Genomic DNA, 21,689 nt, shown 5'->3' with positions numbered 1-21,689 from the left:
TTAAACTGTTTGTACACTTACAAAGTTCTCAATGCTTCGGTTTGCATGTTGGGACCCTCATTATGCTACTGTGTTAGTGTGAGGCTATTTTTAGCCTTGTTAGTGGTATTAACTAGTGATTAAATTTCACTACTGTGTGCCCCATAGACTAGTGTTATAAGCTAATCTGTTTTTAAAGATAAAACTCTTTACATTCGATTTTCATGAAAACGCATCCCAGAGAACGATCTACTCGGTAACCATCTGTTAATTACCCCTAGTTTCATTTCTCATCGGAGTTGTCCTTTAAGACTCTTAGGACTTAAGACTTTGAATAATATATTTTTTCAAATTATTTTTTCTGTGAACTAATATATATAAAATTTGAAAAAATATATTATTTAAAGTCTTAATTATTGATTTATTTTTTATGTAGCTGATAAGTTTATCACTGTGTCCTGCCGTATGCCCCTGGTACTCACCCTGGATTTCTCTTCCAGTCTGGTCATCATGACGATGGTACTGGCTCTCTGCTCCCAAACCATCCTCCAGAAGTCGCTCAGAGTCTCAGGAAGAGGGCCCTGTGTGGCAATGTAGGCGTTCTGCTTACGGTAGCCGTCAATGTAGTTGGCATTGATGTAGTCGCTACCTGGAACACCTATAGAGAGAGAGACGACAATTAACTGCTGGCCCACTTGTGCCAGTATTTGTGCTAATTGCATGCTTTCCCTAAGCATACACACATCTGTCACCATAATGAAATGTTAAAGGTCAACACATTTGTTTGACTTTTACCATCCACGGGGGTGAGAACAACTCTCGAGTGGTCGTAAGCGATAACGTTGGCATAACGGTTCTTTGGCTTGTTGACCTCCAGGTTGGAGTTCTCCCATGTGAACTGCTGGCCTGGATCAATGGACTGCAGGGGAGAGATGAGAGGACAAAGAGAGGGAGGAAGAAAGAGAGAGAGAAATCTGTTCAGTCTTTTGAGGCACCTTGTTTGAAGCTTGATACCACAGAGTGCCGCAGGGGTAAATTTGAACTAGCATCACTTCAGCAAGAGAGGCTTTGTTTCTATAGCAACCCGATGTTTTGAACGGAGATCCGCAAGAACCAGAGATGACTTCGCCACCAGGGGTTGTTAGAACTGATGGACTGGCAAAGCTCAAGAGTGGTAATTTGGATCCCTTTGTGGGTACATTGCAGTTTTGTTCCCTTACTAGTGATCATCTGCCCTCTAATAGCAGCAAGTTCATCTATGTTATCACAAGCGACCAACAGATGGCTCAGTGTTCACTGACACCGTAATTCAAACAGGATCACTGTAGGGGACTCCGATAATAGTAGCACTGACGCAGTACGTCTGTACCTCAGCTCATTCGGGCATATGGCTTTGATGCTAAAGATTACATTCAGCATTCAGACACTCAGCCTGGACTAATGGATTACTGCTGTCCACGTGGACTTCATGTCTGCGCTTGGTTTTGTGCCCGCTGACAGGAGCGACGAGGGAAGAGCAATGGGAGGAATTGAGGAATACCAGACCCAACAGGGAGAGTGTGGATTTATGGAGACAGACAGGAAGCTCTAAAGAGAGTGGACAGATGAACACATCTGGAGGAAAACCCTGCATATATCACTGGCGGCTTGCATGAGGTGATGCCCTGAATGGGTAACAAACATTAAAAGGCGAGGCCTTTTAGGTCAGTTATCTGCCGTGTACACATTTTTGGGAGGTCATGCTCATGTTACAGCCATTATGAGGCATTTTCACAGACATAATTTTTTCTCCACTAAAAAAAAATAAATAAACAGGAGACTTCATCACATTTATATATTGTGCGATTTGAGCTAAGGAAGCATAATTTCTGATACCATTGTTGATAATGTTACAAACATCAAACAATAAAAACACAATCAAAATGTATGTATGCCTCATAATATGGTGACAAAAATACATAAATAAACTTTTTTTTTTTTTTAGATGACACTGATTAATTGCTGTCATTACATTTTTTCAGGTTAATACGAATAAGAATAACACTAACAACAGCACTACTACTACTACTACTACTACCACAAATTATAAAAAAAATGATAGAAGAACAAATTGTATCTACACATTGATGTCTATGGTGGCAAGAATGAATCACTCAATAAACAAACAAACGCACAATAAATAAAGCCCCTTTATCAAGTAATTTGTGACTTCCTGTTTTTGTTCATTGCATTTTAGAATGTTTGTATTTGAAAAAGCATAGAATTGTCTAAACTACACGCCTGCACTCTGTCACCCTCTAGCGCGTTTTAACATTCGCACAATAAATCATTCATACAGGGGAAGCAAAAAAAGTACAACTTGCGTATGAAAAGGTTCAAGGCAAATATGTAAGATTTTTGGATTAAAACATCCAAAAGCCACTAGAACAATGTTATATATGTCGCTGAATTGTGTATTTACATTATCCCAAATGTTTCCAAGAATGTTTAAATCCAGAGAAATCCACAATTTTAACCAGTGTAATGGCCTGTTTCATTATGTCTCCTGTCAGTGATGTCATATTACAATTTGTGAAGTTCACAACATAATTTCGGGAGGAGTGAACCCATCTAATCTTTCAATTAGCAACGTACACAAACGCAAGTTCAAGAGGCGTGAATCCATCTAATCTTTCAATCAACCGCAAAGCGGGGGGGGGGGGGGGGGGGGTAAATCCAAGCTCGAGTTGAAGCAGCGCCCTCGAGCCCCTCCACCGTGGACAGCAAGCCAAATATGTTTAAACCTTATCAGCTAAAGAGTATATGGGTAAACGAACTCGTGAATTACTTTTATAGAGACCATGGAAACAACTTTGATATATTATGCGTTTTATTAGACAGGAGAGCAACTGTTTGGATAATTTTATCGACAGAAAATGAATCATTGTTATATAGCTCAACACGGTTAGCCCTTTTTGAATCTCGTGTTCTTGATTTACTGTGAATAACTTGTTTGTACCATGTCTCAGAGACAATGCTATTTCGTAAAGTCGCTAACATAGCAAAAACAGTATTAGCTTTATTTGTAGTAAGACTAATACAGAATTTTCTCTGCTATACAATATATTTTTATAGCACCAAAGTCACCCAGATTTTATTATTATGATATTCTAATATCGATCTAACTTACTGCAATGTGCAACAAGTGTCTCATACCAGCCACCGAGCGATCGCACATTTATTTAACATGAGTAACGTTAACTTAAACTTCAACACATACCGCAATTTTTCATTATAATTGTTTTGACCATGTAAAACAGTGCTAAATTAGCCTACAATTTTAAACTGTAAAATAAAATGACCAGTAGAAGTGATCAAACGTAGTTCAGAGACTACCGTAACTTTATTTGTAAAATAAACAACAAAATGAAAGCAGCGGCAACGGCCGACTGTGGCATACGAGCGTAATAAAGGCTCCGGAGCTCTACATGTAATGTATGTAATGAAAGTTACATACTGTGCCTTTAATACAGAATTGGTTATAATTAAGTTGATGTTTCTGTAGTTCCAATGAAGCAAGGTGCTGGGAATGCCAAGAGTCATGCGTTTGAATTACAGTAAGCACACATACTGATAAACACATGCCTGCATGTCACTGTTGATTAAGTCAAATGAATAAAATGTAAATTATCTGGAGAAAATTAAAGATTCACTCTGCACTTAATGACTCTGCATGGAGCTAGACCCTGAATTCCTCCTTCTGACTTCAGAGGATTACACAAGTGACTAGAGGTGGGGTGGTAACGCTCTCCCTTTCCTTCTCAAGTCACAGGTCTCCTCGGCTCAGATGACACTGGGTCGTATCTGAGCATCGATCGACGGCAATATGCAGCAGCTTGCTTGGCCGTTCAATAATGTTGCACGGTCTCTTGTTATTCAGCATTGATCTGCCTGCTCTGGACAAGTCTCTGGTCGACTCGGTGTCCATCAACCTCCACAACCTTTCACCTGATCTGGGATAACATCAGCCTCCTCTGATCTTTTTAAACATGCACACTTGTTTTCAACAAGAAACACCCTCTTAAAGGGTTAGTTCACCCAAAAATTCTGTCATTAATTACTCGCACTCATGTCGAAACCAAACCTGCAAGACCTTCGTTCATCTTTAGAACACAATTTTTTTGATGAAATCCGAGAGCTTTCTGAACCATCCATAGACAGCAACTTTCAAGGCCCAGAAAGGTAGTAAAGACAGTTTTTTTTGTGTGTGGTTTTTTTACGCACAAAAAGTACTCGTCGCAGCTGTAGTGGACTATTTGAACAATGTCTTTACTACACCCTTAAAAATAAAGATGCCAGTAAGAACCAAAAATGGGGTTTCACAGTGATGCCATAGAAGAACCATTTTTGGTTCCCCAAAGAACTGTTTTGTGAAAGGTTCTTTAAAGAACCATTTTTTTCTAACCATTTTATAGTCTAAAGAAACTTTTTGCACTACAAAGAACCTTTTGTGCAATGGAAAGGTTCTTTGGATATTAAAGGTTCTTCATGGAACCATACACCCTGCCAAAAAAACATTTAAGAACCTTTATTTTCAGAGTGTACCTTTCTGAGCCTTTAAAGATTCAATGACGTTGCTGCCTATGGATGGCTGAGAAACCTCTCCGTTTTCATTAGAAATATAAATCGCGTTGATGAAAAAAAGATAAAACAAAGGTCTTGCGGGTTTGGAACGACATGAGGGTGAGTAACTAATGACATCATTTTCATTTTTGGGTGAACTAACCCTTTAAATAAACTACCATAAAGCACTCTCTTCAGAGCAAAACTGTTTTTTTAAATGCCCACATATGAAGTTCAAAAGTAAACAGCATCTCAGAGATGATATGAATAAATTGCCATATTGAAGTCATGCTATTATCTGACATGCTAAGTGTTTCACTGCCTGTTTATCAGCAAGCATCTTGGAGGAGCATTTACTTTGCCATAAGCTTGCACGTAAGTTCAGGTAATGTGCGAATAAGACAGCTGGTATGCTGAATGGCAGTGCTCGGCAAACAAGGGGAACAAATATGAGCTGTCACTACATGAGATGACAAGCTTGAGAGATGCGGATAATGATAGCGGTGGGAGGTGAGCGCCGGCTCCTATAAAAAGCTTCGGCTCTAGAGGGTTGACAAACATAAGCTTGTTACTAGTGAGAATCAGCATCTGATGGGAGTGTTAGCTATTGCTATTGCCACCAGTCGACCTGAGGAGGGATCTAAAAAGCCAAGGAGGCTTTTGTTGTCCATGCTTTTTGGAAAACAAACTCTCTTCAAATTCTGGTTTATGTTTATGCACCGCAAGTCATTGAAAAAACACCAGACTTTTGGGTTCAATTTTTACATCTTTAGGTTAATAATAAAGCTGCCACAAGGGCGTCATGCCGGTTTAACATAAAGATCACCGGTATGGTGTGGTCACAGTTTTGCCAAGAGGAAGTAGCATTTGATTACAAGGCAGAGGGAAAAATATATTTAGCAGATATAAGCAAGTGAAACACTGAGAGAGAGAAATTGAGCAACGGATGCATCGAGTAGAACATGGAGCCAATAAACATGATGGTGACCCGCTGCCTTGCTCATGCTGGCTGGACTAGGCTACTCCCATTGGCCCAAGCGGAACCATCTGTCCCCTTGAGAGGGGGCCTTCCTTGACAGGAGGACATGACATTGCGACATGCCAAGAGCAGGTTGTGAGCACCGCCTGGATACAAAGGCCTTGTGTGGTGAAAACCACAACGGCAGGAGGAGATATTAGTCACATATGACTGTTGAAACGGCTTGATTCGTCCCTCACTAAACCTCTTTAAAGATAAATAATAAAGATAAAATAAAATAAGGTCTATAAAAAGACAAAGTCCTTGTCGTCTTTTTTTTTTTTTTTTCACACACACTTGTAATTACAGAAAAGAGGGTTTCGTTGGTGGGAGGTTGAAGTTTTAATTGCAGTTTTGCTATAAATACGACTGATGAAAAAAAAAGAGACCAAAGTGAGACAAGGAGAACAAAAGAACAAATGAAAGAAAGAGAAGTGCGTGACGTTGGCAAATCGACAACTACCTCACTCGAAAACATCTTGAACTGGTATATTGCAATGTTTAGGACTAATCTGTATTACATTCACAACGTGTGTTTATCAAAACCTAAACCCCTACTTCAAGGATGCACATTTTGGGCCAACATCGTCTGATCTTTTAATAATTCCACACCTTCAGGGTGACGTCTGACAGGCATGTTAAATATCGCTCTTAGCAAGGTTTAACAGGCTTACAAGATGCGACAGAGCCTGTAGAGTGAGAGAGATCACGGAGAAATTAACATCTGCCTATCTGAGCAGATGTCATAACCCTGGATGCGGGCATGCTAACCGCAGATGGCGGGAGGAGCTATTAGATAACACCAAAGTGTGCAAAGTGAGTGAGGAAATTGCTTAAAAAACTGTAAACACACATCAAACTTCACAAAAGTAACACAAATAGCAATAAAATGCCAAATCAGATGAAACATTGGAAACCCACTGCTTGATATTAAAAAGTTCCTAAAAACATAGGCTGAAGTTTTGCTGAGTTTCGGCAGTTTCTTAAAGGGCATTCAGACTGGCAGTGACAAGCTTCGACATACACTGTCAAAATTGTTTTTTAAATATTCTACCTTTGTCGTACTCTAAAAAGAACATTTTTGTACTTTCTCTAGGCCAAGTTAAAAAGTGTGTTTAAGTACTTTATTAGTACTTTAGAGTAGTAATATGTACCCTTAAGGTAGCAGTCCTACCCAGCAATCAATTTTGCGTTTAAAAGATCAAAAGATGAGGCAAAATTTGGGCTGTTGGTGAACATTTAAGAGACGTCAAACCAAATCCCAAGAATAATCACCTAGAGCATGAACATGTTAAAGAATAGAAACTAAACACCTTGCAATCACTTTTGACTTTGCTTCCATGATAGAATATTAAACCTCTCGCAAGTCATTTAAGCAAAAAGGACCTGTAAACAAAATCAAGGTTATTTTAGCTAGAAGTGGGTTACCCATAGCCCGACTACATGGGGTCTATAGTTAACCGAGACTGTGAAATGACAGCTATTGCTTCCTGGGAAGGTACTATTATAAAAACTTTTGGAATAAGGTAGAAAGGTGTCCTAATTGTGACCTTTACAGACACAATAGCAAACTTTCTGCACAATATTTTCTCTCAGTTAAATGATGAGATACCATGCATTTTTATTTGAGAGTTGACAATTTCTAGCAACACGAGTTGAAGGGACCATTGGCGAAGAAACAAAATGAACAGTTATGGCTACTAACAATGAGAGATCCAACCTGATACAGTTGGATACTGTAGCTCATCTTCATCAATCAGCCTTCCCGTGGAACTTAAAGGGGTCATGAAACCCTAAACCAAATTTTCTGAGATTTGAGTTATGATTGTTATGAGCACCGTAGAAGTCAAGGTTAACGTCTATTCGTTTTGATCGTAGGAAAACTAGTTCGTTTTAAACCTTTTTGCGCTATGTTCAACTTCTGGGTTTAAATGAATCTTTGTACAGAATGTGATGTTTTCTCGTACTATAGAACGGTGATGACTCATCTGTGTCTCATAATTATTCTTGAGTCTGTGTTTCCTTATCCTATGAGAAAATGCCTTGCTTAACACAGCGGCATGCGTTGATTGACAGGCGCTTCAAAGAGTAAGATCGCATTCAGTAAGCGAGTGATGCATTAATGGATCAAAAACGAGTGTTTGTTTTGGCTTTGTAAGAGTTTCTGCGTTGCATAAGTTCTCCTCAGTAATCATCGAAACAAATGTGATTCATCCACACTGAGTGTAACTGCTCTTTACGACCTATTAACTGATCAAACGGCTCATAAAACACTGCAAAATAAGTCTCAAAAGTAATCAGACGCAACAGCATGTTCGTATATATTTTCTATTCAGAGAACATGCGAATGGCTGTGCGTTTATTTGTGCAATAAATGACAGCTGGCACAGGATATGTACTTTATGTATTTGTGTTATTGTGTATATTGTGTTGCGTAATTATATATTTTTAAGAAACTTTGATGATTTGACTGAGTGTGAAATAAAACTGACTGACAGAGCAATGGCTTCTGATTTAGTCCCCCCTCATCCTCCTCCACTCCGCAGCTTAACCACGCCAACTTTTATAGCATTTTTTAAAACTGAGGTGAGAACTGACGGCTGCTGAAAGATCCTTTAAAGGCAATGAAATAGTTAAAAACCAGGGGTGCCAAATTCTGTCTAAAGCCCTATACTGATGGTAATTGTTTCTCATGTGGACGTCTGTGAAAATACATTTGCATGCCACCTCAGTGATAAAACTTGTGCATTCGGATGGGGATTTATTCCCGGTGGAGGAGCGAGTTTTGTCATCCTGTGCACCTGTGAATATACTCACATGGTCAGTCTAATGACTGTCTGCTGTAAAAATGTCATAGGCTTGGAATAATAAGAATAAAATCATAGGCCTATTTAATTTAACAATAGGAATTATTTAACTATTTAAATCACCTGTTTAAAAATAGGAATATATAATTTAAAAAAGGTGGAAATGAGTGGAAATAAATTAATACAATGCTGCAAATGTAACCTATATAACATGAATTACTGCCTTAATAGCGGCTCATTTCAAATGTTTATGTGCTTTTCTTTTCTTTCTCTTTTGAACGGTAATGAAAGATTATTCTTGTAAATACTTTCCAGCATTTCAGTAATAATAAAAGTGTATAGATCTTTAAAATGCATCCAAATTACAGGGAAACGCAACGATACGGTGCTCCACAGTGGTCAAAAAGCATATAAGCAGTGAATTTTGAAGCGATCTCTTCTTGAAAACTCAGAGATGTGGATTCGGAGAATAATTAAATCACCACACGACCTTACTGTTTGTCAAAAAACAGTAGGTGATTCGACCGTGGATTTTTACGCGGGTGGTGGGAGAAAAACACTGACATTCTGGATTCGGACGGCAATAAAATCACAGACTAGCCCCTTTAAATGATGAAAATACCTTACGACCCCACAAGAATCAATTACCGTCTGAATAGGCTTTAGGAGTCCTTTTCTGCAACTGTCTGATCTTATTTAGTTGGTTCAGGTGTGCTTGATTAGGGCTGAACTGTGAGGTAGATCTCCAGGAACAGGATTGGGCACCTCTGCTCAAAACTATGTAGTAAAACTCCAACATTACCACAACAGTCTTAGAGCAAAGGTAGCCAACCCTGCTCCTGGAGGACCACTTTCATGTGGACTTCAGTTCCAACCCTGCATTGGAGCTAAATTCTGCAGGAAACTGGTTCTCCAGGAGCAGGGTTTGTTACCCCTTTCCTAGAGAATCTAAAACCGTAAGTCATATTTTCAATACTAAATTTTTGAGCTGCACCAGTCGAATGAGTTTAAACTACTGTCCTACCTCATACTCCTGGGAAAAGCGGAGGGCATCATTGGCCTTGAGTCGCTCGATGTGGTCCGCCAACTCACAGACAGATATAGGAGGATGTTCTCTCATTCCTAAAATAGAAAGTAAGACAACAAGAAGTGATGAGCCCATCCCAGAGTATCACACCTGATGCATTGTACCATTGCGGCGTGGAGCGAGTCTGTCAGTTTTGAGTTGAGGAGGGCACGACACAAAAAGGTTCTTCTAGCACCTTGATGTGACATGATCCCTCTGCGAGATTTGTGCTGACATATGTTGTGCCCTCTTACGTCTATACCCCAGCTACGCTGTGGATTTCTTGTCTGGGGGGGTCAGCTTGCTGCCAAAAAACATTTCTCTGCCACTGTCAGCGCCTGTGGATGTATCAAGGCTACATGCTCAGCTGGATCTGAAGAAATGCTCAGCTTGCGTGATGTTTGAGAGGGGTTTGTAATAGAGAGGATCTGTCATTAGGATTCCAGTGGTTGAGGATGAATGAGCAAGACAGAGATGCTTAATGGGACATGGTTGGGTATGATTTCCCATTATGAGTTCATTATGCCTACAGTGAGCACAGTAATATATGGACGAGCCCCCTGCCAGCTACTTCATGCAGCCGTTACAGCGAGACAGTGGGCGGCAGGATCAGGGGCCACTTTCTTAATCAACCGCACTGATGTGATGCCAAAAACATGATTTGCTGTGTCCTTGGGTCCATCAGAATGCGGACACATCTTTGTATTTCTTTACTAAAATGTCAGTCATGTGTGGCAAAATACTGTGTATGCACGTAGGAGTGCATGTTCATTTAGTGTGTCAGTGGTGTAAGCTGGAAACTACTTAGTAGAAGATGGAGGAAGATGTCCAAGCTCCTTGAGGGATCACCATAGGTGACAAAGTAATGTTAGGAACAACTTTCTGCCTGATTATCCCTGGATACTATATCCTGAATACTTAGTCTTCAGATATCCTATTTATTTGACAGTTTTTTTTTTGCATACTCAGCAGCAGGAAAGTACATATATTCAGACACGGGCCATCATATTTTATATAACAAAAATATTTGCCATATACATATAATTACAATTGTTTTCTATCACACAAATGAGACACAAGGTATTCTAAATATTTTTAGAGGCTAATGGTGCAATAAGCTGCACCATGAGCACATTAAGTGAATACAGCACTTGTTAAACAGCAACTTAATTAGGCAGCGAAGAGCTACAACCCAGCATGCAAAGCAGGGAAAGGCAGATTACAAGAGGCCTGGAATCAAAATGAATGTCCAAGGTCGTTAAAGTGAAAATGTAAACCAGAAACGTATGGATAGGGGACTGGACACCTTACTGCTACATATAAGACAATGGCAGCAAATGAAGTTTGATAATACGGGCATGTGTGTGCTGTACATAAAAAAAAAAAAACCTCCTGCAGTTAATACAGGTACAACAAAAGCAATTCTTGTCTCAGATATGGGTGTTTTTCAAACTTTTTTCCACATCATTCATTTACACACTAATCTTTTTTTGTTGTTGAAACATTATTAACATTTCTACCACAATACAATTTTCATCACATCAACGGGAAATTATTTTTTAATTGCATTTTAGGAATGCAATGGCCAACTCTTTTGTCTTGCCTTTGTCTTAGGCTATTTCTATAGGTAGCATGTTATGTATGCTAAATCCACATAATTAAATCATGTTTTCAAACAGAAATCTTCTATTCTTAAAGGAAGTGTATGTAAGATTGTGGCCAAAAATGGTACTGCAATCACTTTCAAATGACTGTAGAGCGGTGTCTCCCCTCTCCCCCTCCCCCTGACTCGAGGTTGCCAGATTGGCTGCAGGGTCCAGCAGAAATGTTTGTAGCTGCAGCTGTGGTAACTAGAGCAGAGCTGGCAACCCGGATGCAGAAACACTACTGACTTTGTGATTGCTCGATAGATGGTGGGTGGCGCTTCAGGCCAAAACACAACATGTCAACATCAACATCAGTTGAGGGCTGCAACAACAACTTTTAAATGACAATATTCTGGCCGGACTACTGCTGTCAGTGATATTTGTATTTGATATTAACATGTTTTTTTAACATATCAGGGCCATTTTATGATTCATTAAAAATACATTTCTTACATACAGTTCCTTTAAGTAATATTTATTACCTTGATTTTTCTGTTTCATTATGTCTATCCAACTGTGGATCATATTAGCCAAATTGTTAGTTGTGATGAAAATTACGCCACAACACAATATTTAAAGTGATAGTTCACCCAAAAAATTAAAATCTGACGTTTATATGCTTACCCCTAGGCATATGGAAGCACGTTTCCGCCACTAAATTTTTCTAGATTTTTTTTTTATGCCACTAGATTTTTAACTCTGTTGCTTGTCAATTGGTTGCTTTTCTATGAGAGTCACTAAAAAACACAGATATACGAATCCATATTAAACACATTGGCTCTTGGACAGACACAAATTGATCGGTAGGGTGAGAAACCGAACGGTATTTATATAATTTTTTACCTAAAATTCAACAGCATGTACAAAAGCCGCGAGCGCACCATCATTGCCTGTAAGTGAGGTCAAATTACACGATAACTGATATGAGCAAGAGATCACTTCTGCGCTTGTATCCCATTGAGATACGCCGTATCTTTTATCGCCGTATTGAGATATCGCCATACATTTGACCTCACTTCCCGGAAGTAATGGTGCGCTCACGGCTTTTGTACACGGTGTTGTATTTGAGGAAAAAAATTATATAAATACCGTTCGGTTTCTCAAACAAACTGATCTTTTCGTGTCTTAAGACATCAATGTGTCACCAAGAGCCGCTGTGTTAAATATGGATACGTATGTCTGTGTGTTTTTTACTCTAATAGAAATACACCCCATTGACATGCATTATATGAGCAACGGGTTAAAAATCTTCATTTGTGTTCTACTGAAGAAACAAACACACCTACGTCTTGGATGCCCTGGGGGTAAGCAGATAAACATAACATTTTCATTTTTGGGTGAACTAACCCTTTAAACCATGTTACATAAACCTTGTTTTCAAAGTTTCACAATTTATATTTTTACGATGGATTTTAATATTTTAAGAAGGGTTAAAACTTTAAAGGCTTTTTTTATTTTTTTTATAAAGTAGCCAAATTAAAAGGCATAATACGTTTCAAAGAATGTAACCTTGATATAACAAAATGGAAAAAAAAGTTATAATGACAAAATACCCTGATGACATAAAGTACCTGTGGTTGAAGAAAAAACCCTATATTAATATACCGCCATATAATACGTACTTATAAACAACAAAAAAAACAACTCAATCCTGTGTTTGAAAATTGAATCAAATGTTGAAATGTGAAGTACGCTTGTCGCCACTCTGCTGCCATATGAAAACGCTGGCTGTGGCAGCGGGGATTCACGGTAAGAGAGCTGTATGGCTGTTTTGCCTGCGGTAATTATGCGCTCTTCAGGACTGAAAGGGTCTGTAATAACCTGGCTCGACTGCCACCACTCAGCTATTAGAGGAGAGAGAGGCTGGCCTGACATTTTCTCTTAGCGTCACAGATCTGCCTCTCATTCACCTTGGGAATGGAAAGCAGGAAGGCTAATTAACAAAGAGGGGTTGAAAGAGAGCAAGAGGCCTTTGGGTGAAATGAGTCCATATAAGACACTCCAAGGAGATGAGGCAGTGAGTGGAGATACTGCTATAAACAGCCGAATTCAGAGCCACCAAAAGACAAACAGTACCTTAAATGCAATATGAAGCCTAGCGCCTCATTATGCTTTCCTACACCTACCGTTTATTCAGTATATTCACACTGAACAAAGTCATAAAACATCTGTTTTCGCACAAAGATGTTAATTAAACACAAAAACACCTTAAACTATTCTAAAATGAAACAGCTACTAAATAGAGCTGCACGATTATGAGAATCACAATTTTTTTGTTCTGAGATCACAATTCTCCCACATTGTAATTTAAAAGGTTCTGACAAATTGTTAATTGCGGCAGTCTATTTAAAAATATATATTGAATTCATTCGGATTGATCATTTAAAACATAAAAGATTCAATGATTCACTCATAGAGACTTCACTTGTTTCATTAGAGGATGAATCTGCGTTTTTTTTTACGAATCACTTGAATAAATGATTCAATGACTCACCCATAAAGACTTCACTTGTTTAATTACAGGATGGATCTGCGTTTTTGAACAAATCTCTTGAATAAATGATTCAATGACTCACTCATAAAGACTTCACCTGTTTCATTACAGGATGGATCTGCGTTTTTGAACAAATCTCTTGAAAGAATGATTCAATGACAAATAATTTTTTTTAACAGCCACTTGTTGTCAACTACTGGTGTAACATGTAACTGATACAGTCTTTATATGAAGCATCAAGTTACTTTGAGAATTATTAATCGTGCGATTAATCGTGCAGCTCAAATATATAACATTAAATAGAACTTTTATCAGGGTTTCGGATGCAGTGCTATGACCGAAATCTCCTCCTCTCTCGTCTCTTCACGAGTGTGGTGGGCTGGGCGGGCCATGAAGATTTTTAAAGATACCCACGGCAGTGACAGATTGTTCTGACTACAAAGACACACTGACAGTTCAGTCAGTGTGTGTGTGTGCGCATACACGTCCTGTTTATGCTAAATGACACATTCGGTGGCATATGCCGACGCGTGTTTGTGCACCGAGAAAATAATATCAGGGTTACTAAACAAGATACAGATGATATAGCACAATGGATGATGTGTATGCATTGTGTATGTAAGACTGAATTTGTGTATTGTGCATATGGTGATTATCTCAAATATCACACACTGTGAGTCATTGGAAAAGTGTACACGTGCATATGGTGGAGAACACATGGCTTCTGGCAGACTGGTAGTGCATGTCTACATATGGTGTCCGATGTGTTACCTGGTGTCTGGTAGTTGAGTCTCCTCATTTCTACAGGATCAGACGAGTTGGCCAGAAGACAATCCTTCACACCACTAGAGTGATCATCTTTAGGTAGGGGGGATGCCCTTTTCCTGTAAGAACAAAATGGAGTCAGCATGAGTAGTGTTGGTTCATTCAGGCCATGACAGCCTGACCAACAGAGGATGGCCTGCTGATTCAAAAGATTCCACAATAAATGTTTTGTTGTTGAAAACAACATCAAATTAATAGTTTTGAGGGATGGGACAGTGAAATGTGGAGATTAGCATCTCCATAAACACCCTTGTGGAGTCACATTTTGTGCCCTGTGTTAAAAACTCATAATGATGGTATTATTCAATACTGTTAAAAAGTTTGGGGTCAGAACGATTATGAAAAAAAGTATACTGTTATAAAGCAAGGATGTTTCAAAGTGGCGTTAAAAAATGTTGAGTTGTCAATGTCTTGTTTCTAGTCCAAACATCTAAAAATTCTTACACCAAGAAGCATTTACTAGACAAGCAAAAACTATTGTCTTTTTTGGGGTCAAAATAACTCAAAATTAAGGGAGTTTTTGCTTAAAATAAACAAATAAATGCAAAAAAAAAAGAGACGTATTTTACCAACCTTTAAACACTACTAGTATTGTATATTAAACTAAAGTAGTATAATATCTTACATAATGTAATGTAATACTGTACATTTTTGGTTAGTTTTTCTGGAATATGATATGCATAGCTGGGTAAATATATATGATTTGGAGTTTTGTGACTTGTAGTTGACCTCTATTAGCTTTGAGGTCATCTGTATGCTAGTGTATTACTAAAAGTTTAAAAATGAATATATATATATATATATATATATATATATATATATATATATATATATATATATGTATATATATATATATATATATATATATATATATATATATATATATATATGTATATATATATATATATATATGTATATATATATATATATATATATATATATATATATATATATATATATATATATATATGTATATATATATATATATATATATATATATATATATATATATATATATATATATATATATATATATATGTTCATTTTTAAACTTTTAGTAATACACTAGCATACAGATGACCTCAAAGCTAATAGAGGTCAACTACAAGTCACAAAACTCCAAATTCGTTTTCACAAGATCTTTAAGACAACACAATAATCAGTCTAAAAAGCACGAGCCTCATTTCCTGTTTAAGCTTCTCTGCTTTTAGAGCACATTAGGATTTCCCTTTGGGATGAGAAGGGGTCATGACGATCCGAAATAAAAGCCAAATAGCGTGTTTGTTCAGCGCCACGCTCGATTCTGTTAGCAAGCTCACTAAATATTCAGGGTGCGACGCTCTTGTTTGTGGGGAAAACAAGGCGACTAGGTAATTAGCACATCAGCTGGATGGCACAACACCGGTAATTACGCCACTGTAGCACCTGCACTCCCGAGTGCGCTCTTCCAGCAGGTAAAGCTGTCGCGCACACACAAACACGCACACACGGAGACACAGAACATCTGTCAGTGGAAACCCATCCTCAGACACATGGACACAAATCCCCAACCAAAATTGGAGAGCCAACTGCATGGGAAATTTCACATTTCACTGCATTCAATTTGTAAAGTTCTGAGCACAGTTTGGTAGTTTTCATAAAGCCTGAAGAGCTCAAATGAGGCTGACACCAGAGAGGCAGGCCGAAGGGTCTTCGGCATATGCCACTTAACAGAGCCAGGCGCGCGGCATCGCTAATCACTGGAGCGCTGGACATGTAGCCAATTATTATTCAGTTTGGAGTTAATACATATACACCATAGGCTAAAAGGATCCATTTGTACTGGGTTCAGAATAAAACGCAGAAGATAAAAAGAACAGAAAATGGACATTTTGTTCTGGGAGACAGCGTGTGTGCATTAGAGAGATATTTTGTACATTAGCAAGTAAGGAGGAAAGGGGAAAAAAAAGAAACAGAATAGTTCGGTGGAGGGAAATGTCAGCTTTGAAGACGAGAACATTTCTATTTCGGCAGCCGCCAGGCTGGCATTTCCTTTACAATGGGCCATTCAGGGCTCAGGTGAGACAGCAGAAAGGCTGACTGCACACACTCAGTCTGAGTGACCTTCAGGAGGAGGTGAGGGATCAACACGAACAGCACGGCAAAAAACATCCCCAAAAATTAAACATCACGATCACAACAGCAAGCATGCAGCACTGTAACGACGTAAACCCAATGGACTGGAGCTTTTCAAGGACAGCAGGGTGAGAGGGTGAACTTCTGTCAATCTTTATTTAGAAAGGCAATTACAGCCAACATCTTGTTTTGGACCAACCAAACTGATAGTCATTCAAAACTACATAATAATGAACAGTAACATGAGCGGCCACACCTGCAGACCCTGCAGCCTGTGAAGAGTGAGACAGATGACACTTCTGAAATGAAAACCATGGCCATGATCTAAAGGTACCTACCTCTCCTGTTTGCTGCGTTTGTTCGGAGCGGAGGGAGGAAGAGACATGTGATTAGATGCTGTCAGACACCGAGAGACTCAAGTGAGTTGTGCGGCTAACCTTACATTTCAAAAACCTCTTTATGAAATCTGACTTTGTGTTTGGAAATGGTGACTGGAAACGAGAAAATGTTGTCTGAAAAAGTACTTATATGAAATACTGACTGACACACCCTCAGCTCACATATATTAGGTAGATCATACTTAATATTAGGTAACTAGGTCATATCTTTTCTGCCCACATTTCTTTTCAATCTTGTTTATATGGCGTTACATATGATCGACTGTTTCAACATATCGGTACCATATCAGTTATCGGCCAATATTAAAACTTTTTAAAATTATTTATTATTGTGCTGAAAACTTTGTCTTTCCATTGTGTTTATATAACACAAGTATTATCCACTGCTACATTTTATATACAAACACATAATCATGGGGGTACCATACCAGTTATTGGCTGATAACACCATGAATATACCTTATTTTTATGTTTAAATTACCTTTGTTGTCATTTAACGCTCATACTAATAATTTAAAGACACTGTTAAATGTGACCTTTCACAAATCTCAAAAAGATATCCATTTATTATAATTGAAATTTTATAATTGTGTGATGTTTAAATTAGCTTGTAGCATTTAAAAGTTTTATTTTCATTTATTTAAACATTGTAGATCAATCAGTTATCGACACAACATGAAATTAGCGGCTTATCATTATCAGTCAAAATATTATTATTGTGCATCGCTACATAATTTTCACTAAAAATCACTAAAGCCCTACTCGCATGGGATTAGTATAACCTGGTGACCCTCAGTAATTTGTAATAATTGCAGAGGTTGTCTGTGGTCTTGATCCTGTGCGAATCGGCCATGTCTGTAATTTGTAATATACAAATTCCCCCGCAAATAACCCAAAGAGGTCCTGTGATAATATTAATAATAATAATAGATTTAATTTATAACACACTTTTCATTCCAAAGAATCTAGTCCAGTGTGAATCGTCATCTCTGTGATTTGGCCAGGATTTGAAAGGTCTTATATAATTTTTGCAAGGTTTTTGTTTCCTGTGTTTTTTTTAATTCATATTTTTATCCATAAGAATGGAGGCTGCATTCATAACGCACACCGTTATAAATGCCTGTGCAGCTGTGCACATCATACTTTCTTCATCACTTTAGAACTAGAGCCAATTTGGGAGCTAATTGCTTTAAAGGTGTGTTCAGTATTAATCTAAATGAAAAACACAAAAACAGAACAGTGGCCTACAATGACTAGTTTGTAGCCTGACAAGCCAGACCCACATCAAGATGTATTCTTGTGAATACATGAAATCTGATTCCTGCTGTCTGTGCTCAGTTCTGTTATTAATTGTAATGTCTGTTCTCTAACCGAACTAAATTATTTTTATTAGGCTACTATAAATAAATCAAAACGACGGTAAGTAAGTAAGTAATGTAACCGGTGTAACACCGACTATGGCAACAAGCCTAGATAGCAGCATTTGGTAAGGAACTGTTGTTTATGTTATATCATACAGCTATATCTATGACAAAAAAAAACATTCACAAGTCTTGACATCATATCTGGGAGATAAGTCAGTAAATACGAGTAAAATCACAGGCTTTGCTTATCCCGTGCGAATGTGCCACACGAAATTCAGATGTGTCAATTTCTAAATGACACGAGGTCCCCAGTTAATACTAATCCCGTGTGAATAGGGCTAAAGGCTTATTTTTGTGAGCAATTTTTACATTAGGGAAACCAGTGGTATGACTGCCTGTTAGCAGCAAACTATACAGCCGTAATATCACTGTCAGTATGAACAAACATAAGAGTGAAAGTTAAGGCCAGCAGTGAAAGAGACCAGTTATCAGCCCTGAAGCATTACAATAGCAGAGCTTCTCGGTGGACTATCTGGCTCGCAGTGGTGGGCAGTGCAAGATGACAGCTTTTAGAATAGCATCAGCAGGGTGTGGCGGCACAACCACATAACCGCTCGCCTGCCGAGACCGAGAGCTGACGCTGCCGTTTCACTGCTGCATCTTCGCTCTATCTGAGTCACTGCAAAACTAAAAGAATCCTGCTCTGTGAGGGGGGCTGAAATGGTGGATTTGTGTTGAACGTGGAGAAAATCAGAGCTAAACAATCACAAGGTTTGCTCTGAAGTAAGGGATTTTACTAAGACGGGCTAGAGGGAGTATTAGTCAGTACTGTATCAGCGTTGTGAATGGGACCACCAGGTCATGCCGCGAGCTACATGTCTGCCTTATTCGGCTGAGTCAAGATGTCATTATGAATAATGTCCTCCTTTCGTTCTCTCTGCGGGAAAGCTAGCTAAAATTAACCACATCTTCTTCCGTGTACAAAGCAGCCCTGAATTCAGAGTCACACCAACGATGTTCAGGGGTGTATTTCATCTAAAAATGAGACTTTCACAGAGGCTGATATTTGTTTCCATCATATCTAATGAACTTTGAGAGCGTTCCTCGGAGAGACACCAAAAAAAGAAAAGAAAAAAAAATAGTGGGCTCTCTTCACAACCCCATTAACAACAGGGAAAACTAGGGTTGTTAATTGATATAATATAGAAATAATTACATGAAATGGTGGATATTAAATCTAATGAACCACAACTAATTGAGAAACACCTCAAATGAATATACACACTACATTCAAACAGAAATTGAAATATGGGGTCTATCTTATCTGGAGGAACGATTATAAAGGTGGGTCCCATTTACCGTTGTTCAGTGAATGTTCACAGGCGAAATCCAGTGAACAGTGAACCTCTACTGATCGTCAGAAAGGAGTGATGGGAAACCTCTTCCTCACCTCTTGAAGAGCAGGATAGCGATAACTATGATGACGATGAGCACCACGGCGAGCACGGGGCCCATGACCCAAAGCATCTCAGGCTGGTCCATAGTGCGCTGCATATGGTTTTCATCGGGCACCACGATGAGATCCGAGTACGGGCTGGCTGAAAAGGTCCGCTAGAGAGAGAGAGAGAGAGAGAGAGAGAGAGAGAGAGAGAGAGAGAGAGAGAGAGAGAGAGAGAGAGAGAGAGAGGGAGTGTTATTGCTGACCTGACGTGAATGAGAGCTTGTTTGGATGTAATGCTTCACTTTAGTACTTCAAGACCTCATTAAATCAACATTTACGGTAGTAACCTAAAGTGTCTGTGTCTTTATCCTGACATTTAGCAGACATCTTAGCTGTGCTAAGAACTTATATTCTGTTTCCTGTTGTAGTTATTTATATTGACTATAAGAATATTATTATATGATATTATACTACTATATAATATGAAACGATACTATACAATACGATACAATATGATGATACGATATTACAAAATTTGTTTTATTTAATCCATTATGTTAATATTTAGTTGTCATCTAATGTACATACTAATCATTATAAGTCACTGTTAAATGTGATCTTTTACAAATCTCAAAATAGATAATCATTTGTAATAATGTACATTATAATTTTGTGATGTTTTATTTTTCTTGTAGCATTCAAAATATTAAAAAATATATATTTAGACAAAATATTGTAGAAGTTTAACATGATCCATTAGTTATCGCCCACAACATTTAGTGATCTGCTTATTAGTCAGTATTAGTCAAAATATTAATATTGTGCAACCCCACATAATTAAATGTTATTTTCATAAAAATTTCATTAAAAAGATTTTGCATTAAGGCATCCAGCGGTATGACCGCCTGTAAGCAACAAACAATACACCCTAAATATTATATTATATTATATTATATTATATTATATTATATTATATTATATTATATTATATTATATTATATTATATTATATTGTATAGTGTTTTTGAAATAAGTCTCTTATGCTGAAGGCTGCATTTATTTGATCAAAAATACAGTAAAAAAAAAACAATAATAAATATTATTACAATTTAAAATAACTAATTAAAAAAAATAGATTTTAAAAAGTAAATGATTGCTGTGAAGGCGAGGCTGAATTTCATCAGCATCATTACTACACATGAGTAGGTCACATAATCCTTCATAAAACATACAAATAAGCTGATCTGGAGCTCAAGACACATGTATTATAATAATCAATGTTGAAAAAACAAATAATTTTATGGACACCAAAATGCATTTACTTTCAGGATTCTTTGATGAAAAAATATTTGATTTTTTTTCCCGAAAAACTACACGTCTTTACTATCCCTTTTGACCAATTCAATGCATCCTTGCTGTGTAAATCAATTTTATTTAAAAAAAAAAAAAAGTTTAAACATTTGCCTATATTATTACCTCCTAGTAGTATTCAAATAAAAAGCAAAACTAACAGGCCTTGCACGCGCACATCTTCACATCTGCCTCCATGTCAGATCATGTTCCCTTAACAAGGCTCCTCTTAACCCCTGCCATTCACACATTCACCTTTGATTCGCATAAGTCGCACCTCTGAGTACATGTGACCATGTAGGGAAAAGATACCCAAAAGAAAAGAGGAATTTGAGTGAGAAGAACATGGAGAAGGAAAGAGGACCCCCCCTCCCCCTTCTCCCCTTCTCTCGCTCTCTCTCTGTGGCTTTGATAAATGGAAGCTGAGGAGAGGAATCATATCCTCTTCATTAGTGCTCAAACCATGGTGATAGTGAGCTGGCTGGAGGGAGGGAGAGAGTGACAGGAAGAAAAAAGAGCCAGCGTGAGGGGACATAAATGAGACATCTCCCTGCTGTGCCCTCTTCCATGCACGCGCCATGGGAC

The 21,689-nt window shown here is 38.1% G+C and overlaps 1 protein-coding gene across 9 annotated transcripts in view; it reads right to left on the bottom strand.

The window, feature by feature from the left end:
* The window catches only part of ptprfb (protein tyrosine phosphatase receptor type Fb), a 262,848-nt gene that overhangs the window by 16,420 nt on the left and 224,739 nt on the right, over nucleotides 1-21,689 (bottom strand). For all 9 annotated transcript variants that reach the window (XM_067454042.1, XM_067454046.1, XM_067454045.1 and 6 more), the window contains 5 exons: nucleotides 19,765-19,925; nucleotides 14,384-14,496; nucleotides 9,431-9,528; nucleotides 775-898; nucleotides 462-637 (listed from right to left, as the gene is read on the bottom strand). In XM_067454042.1, coding sequence (XP_067310143.1) covers nucleotides 462-637; nucleotides 775-898; nucleotides 9,431-9,528; nucleotides 14,384-14,496; nucleotides 19,765-19,925 — 672 coding nt within the window. The remainder of the gene's footprint in view (nucleotides 1-461; nucleotides 638-774; nucleotides 899-9,430; nucleotides 9,529-14,383; nucleotides 14,497-19,764; nucleotides 19,926-21,689) is intronic.

This window comes from Pseudorasbora parva, chromosome 9, assembly GCF_024679245.1.
Source record: "Pseudorasbora parva isolate DD20220531a chromosome 9, ASM2467924v1, whole genome shotgun sequence".
NCBI classification, from domain to species: Eukaryota; Metazoa; Chordata; class Actinopteri; order Cypriniformes; family Gobionidae; genus Pseudorasbora; species Pseudorasbora parva.
This window is presented reverse-complemented; position numbering and strand designations above follow the sequence as displayed.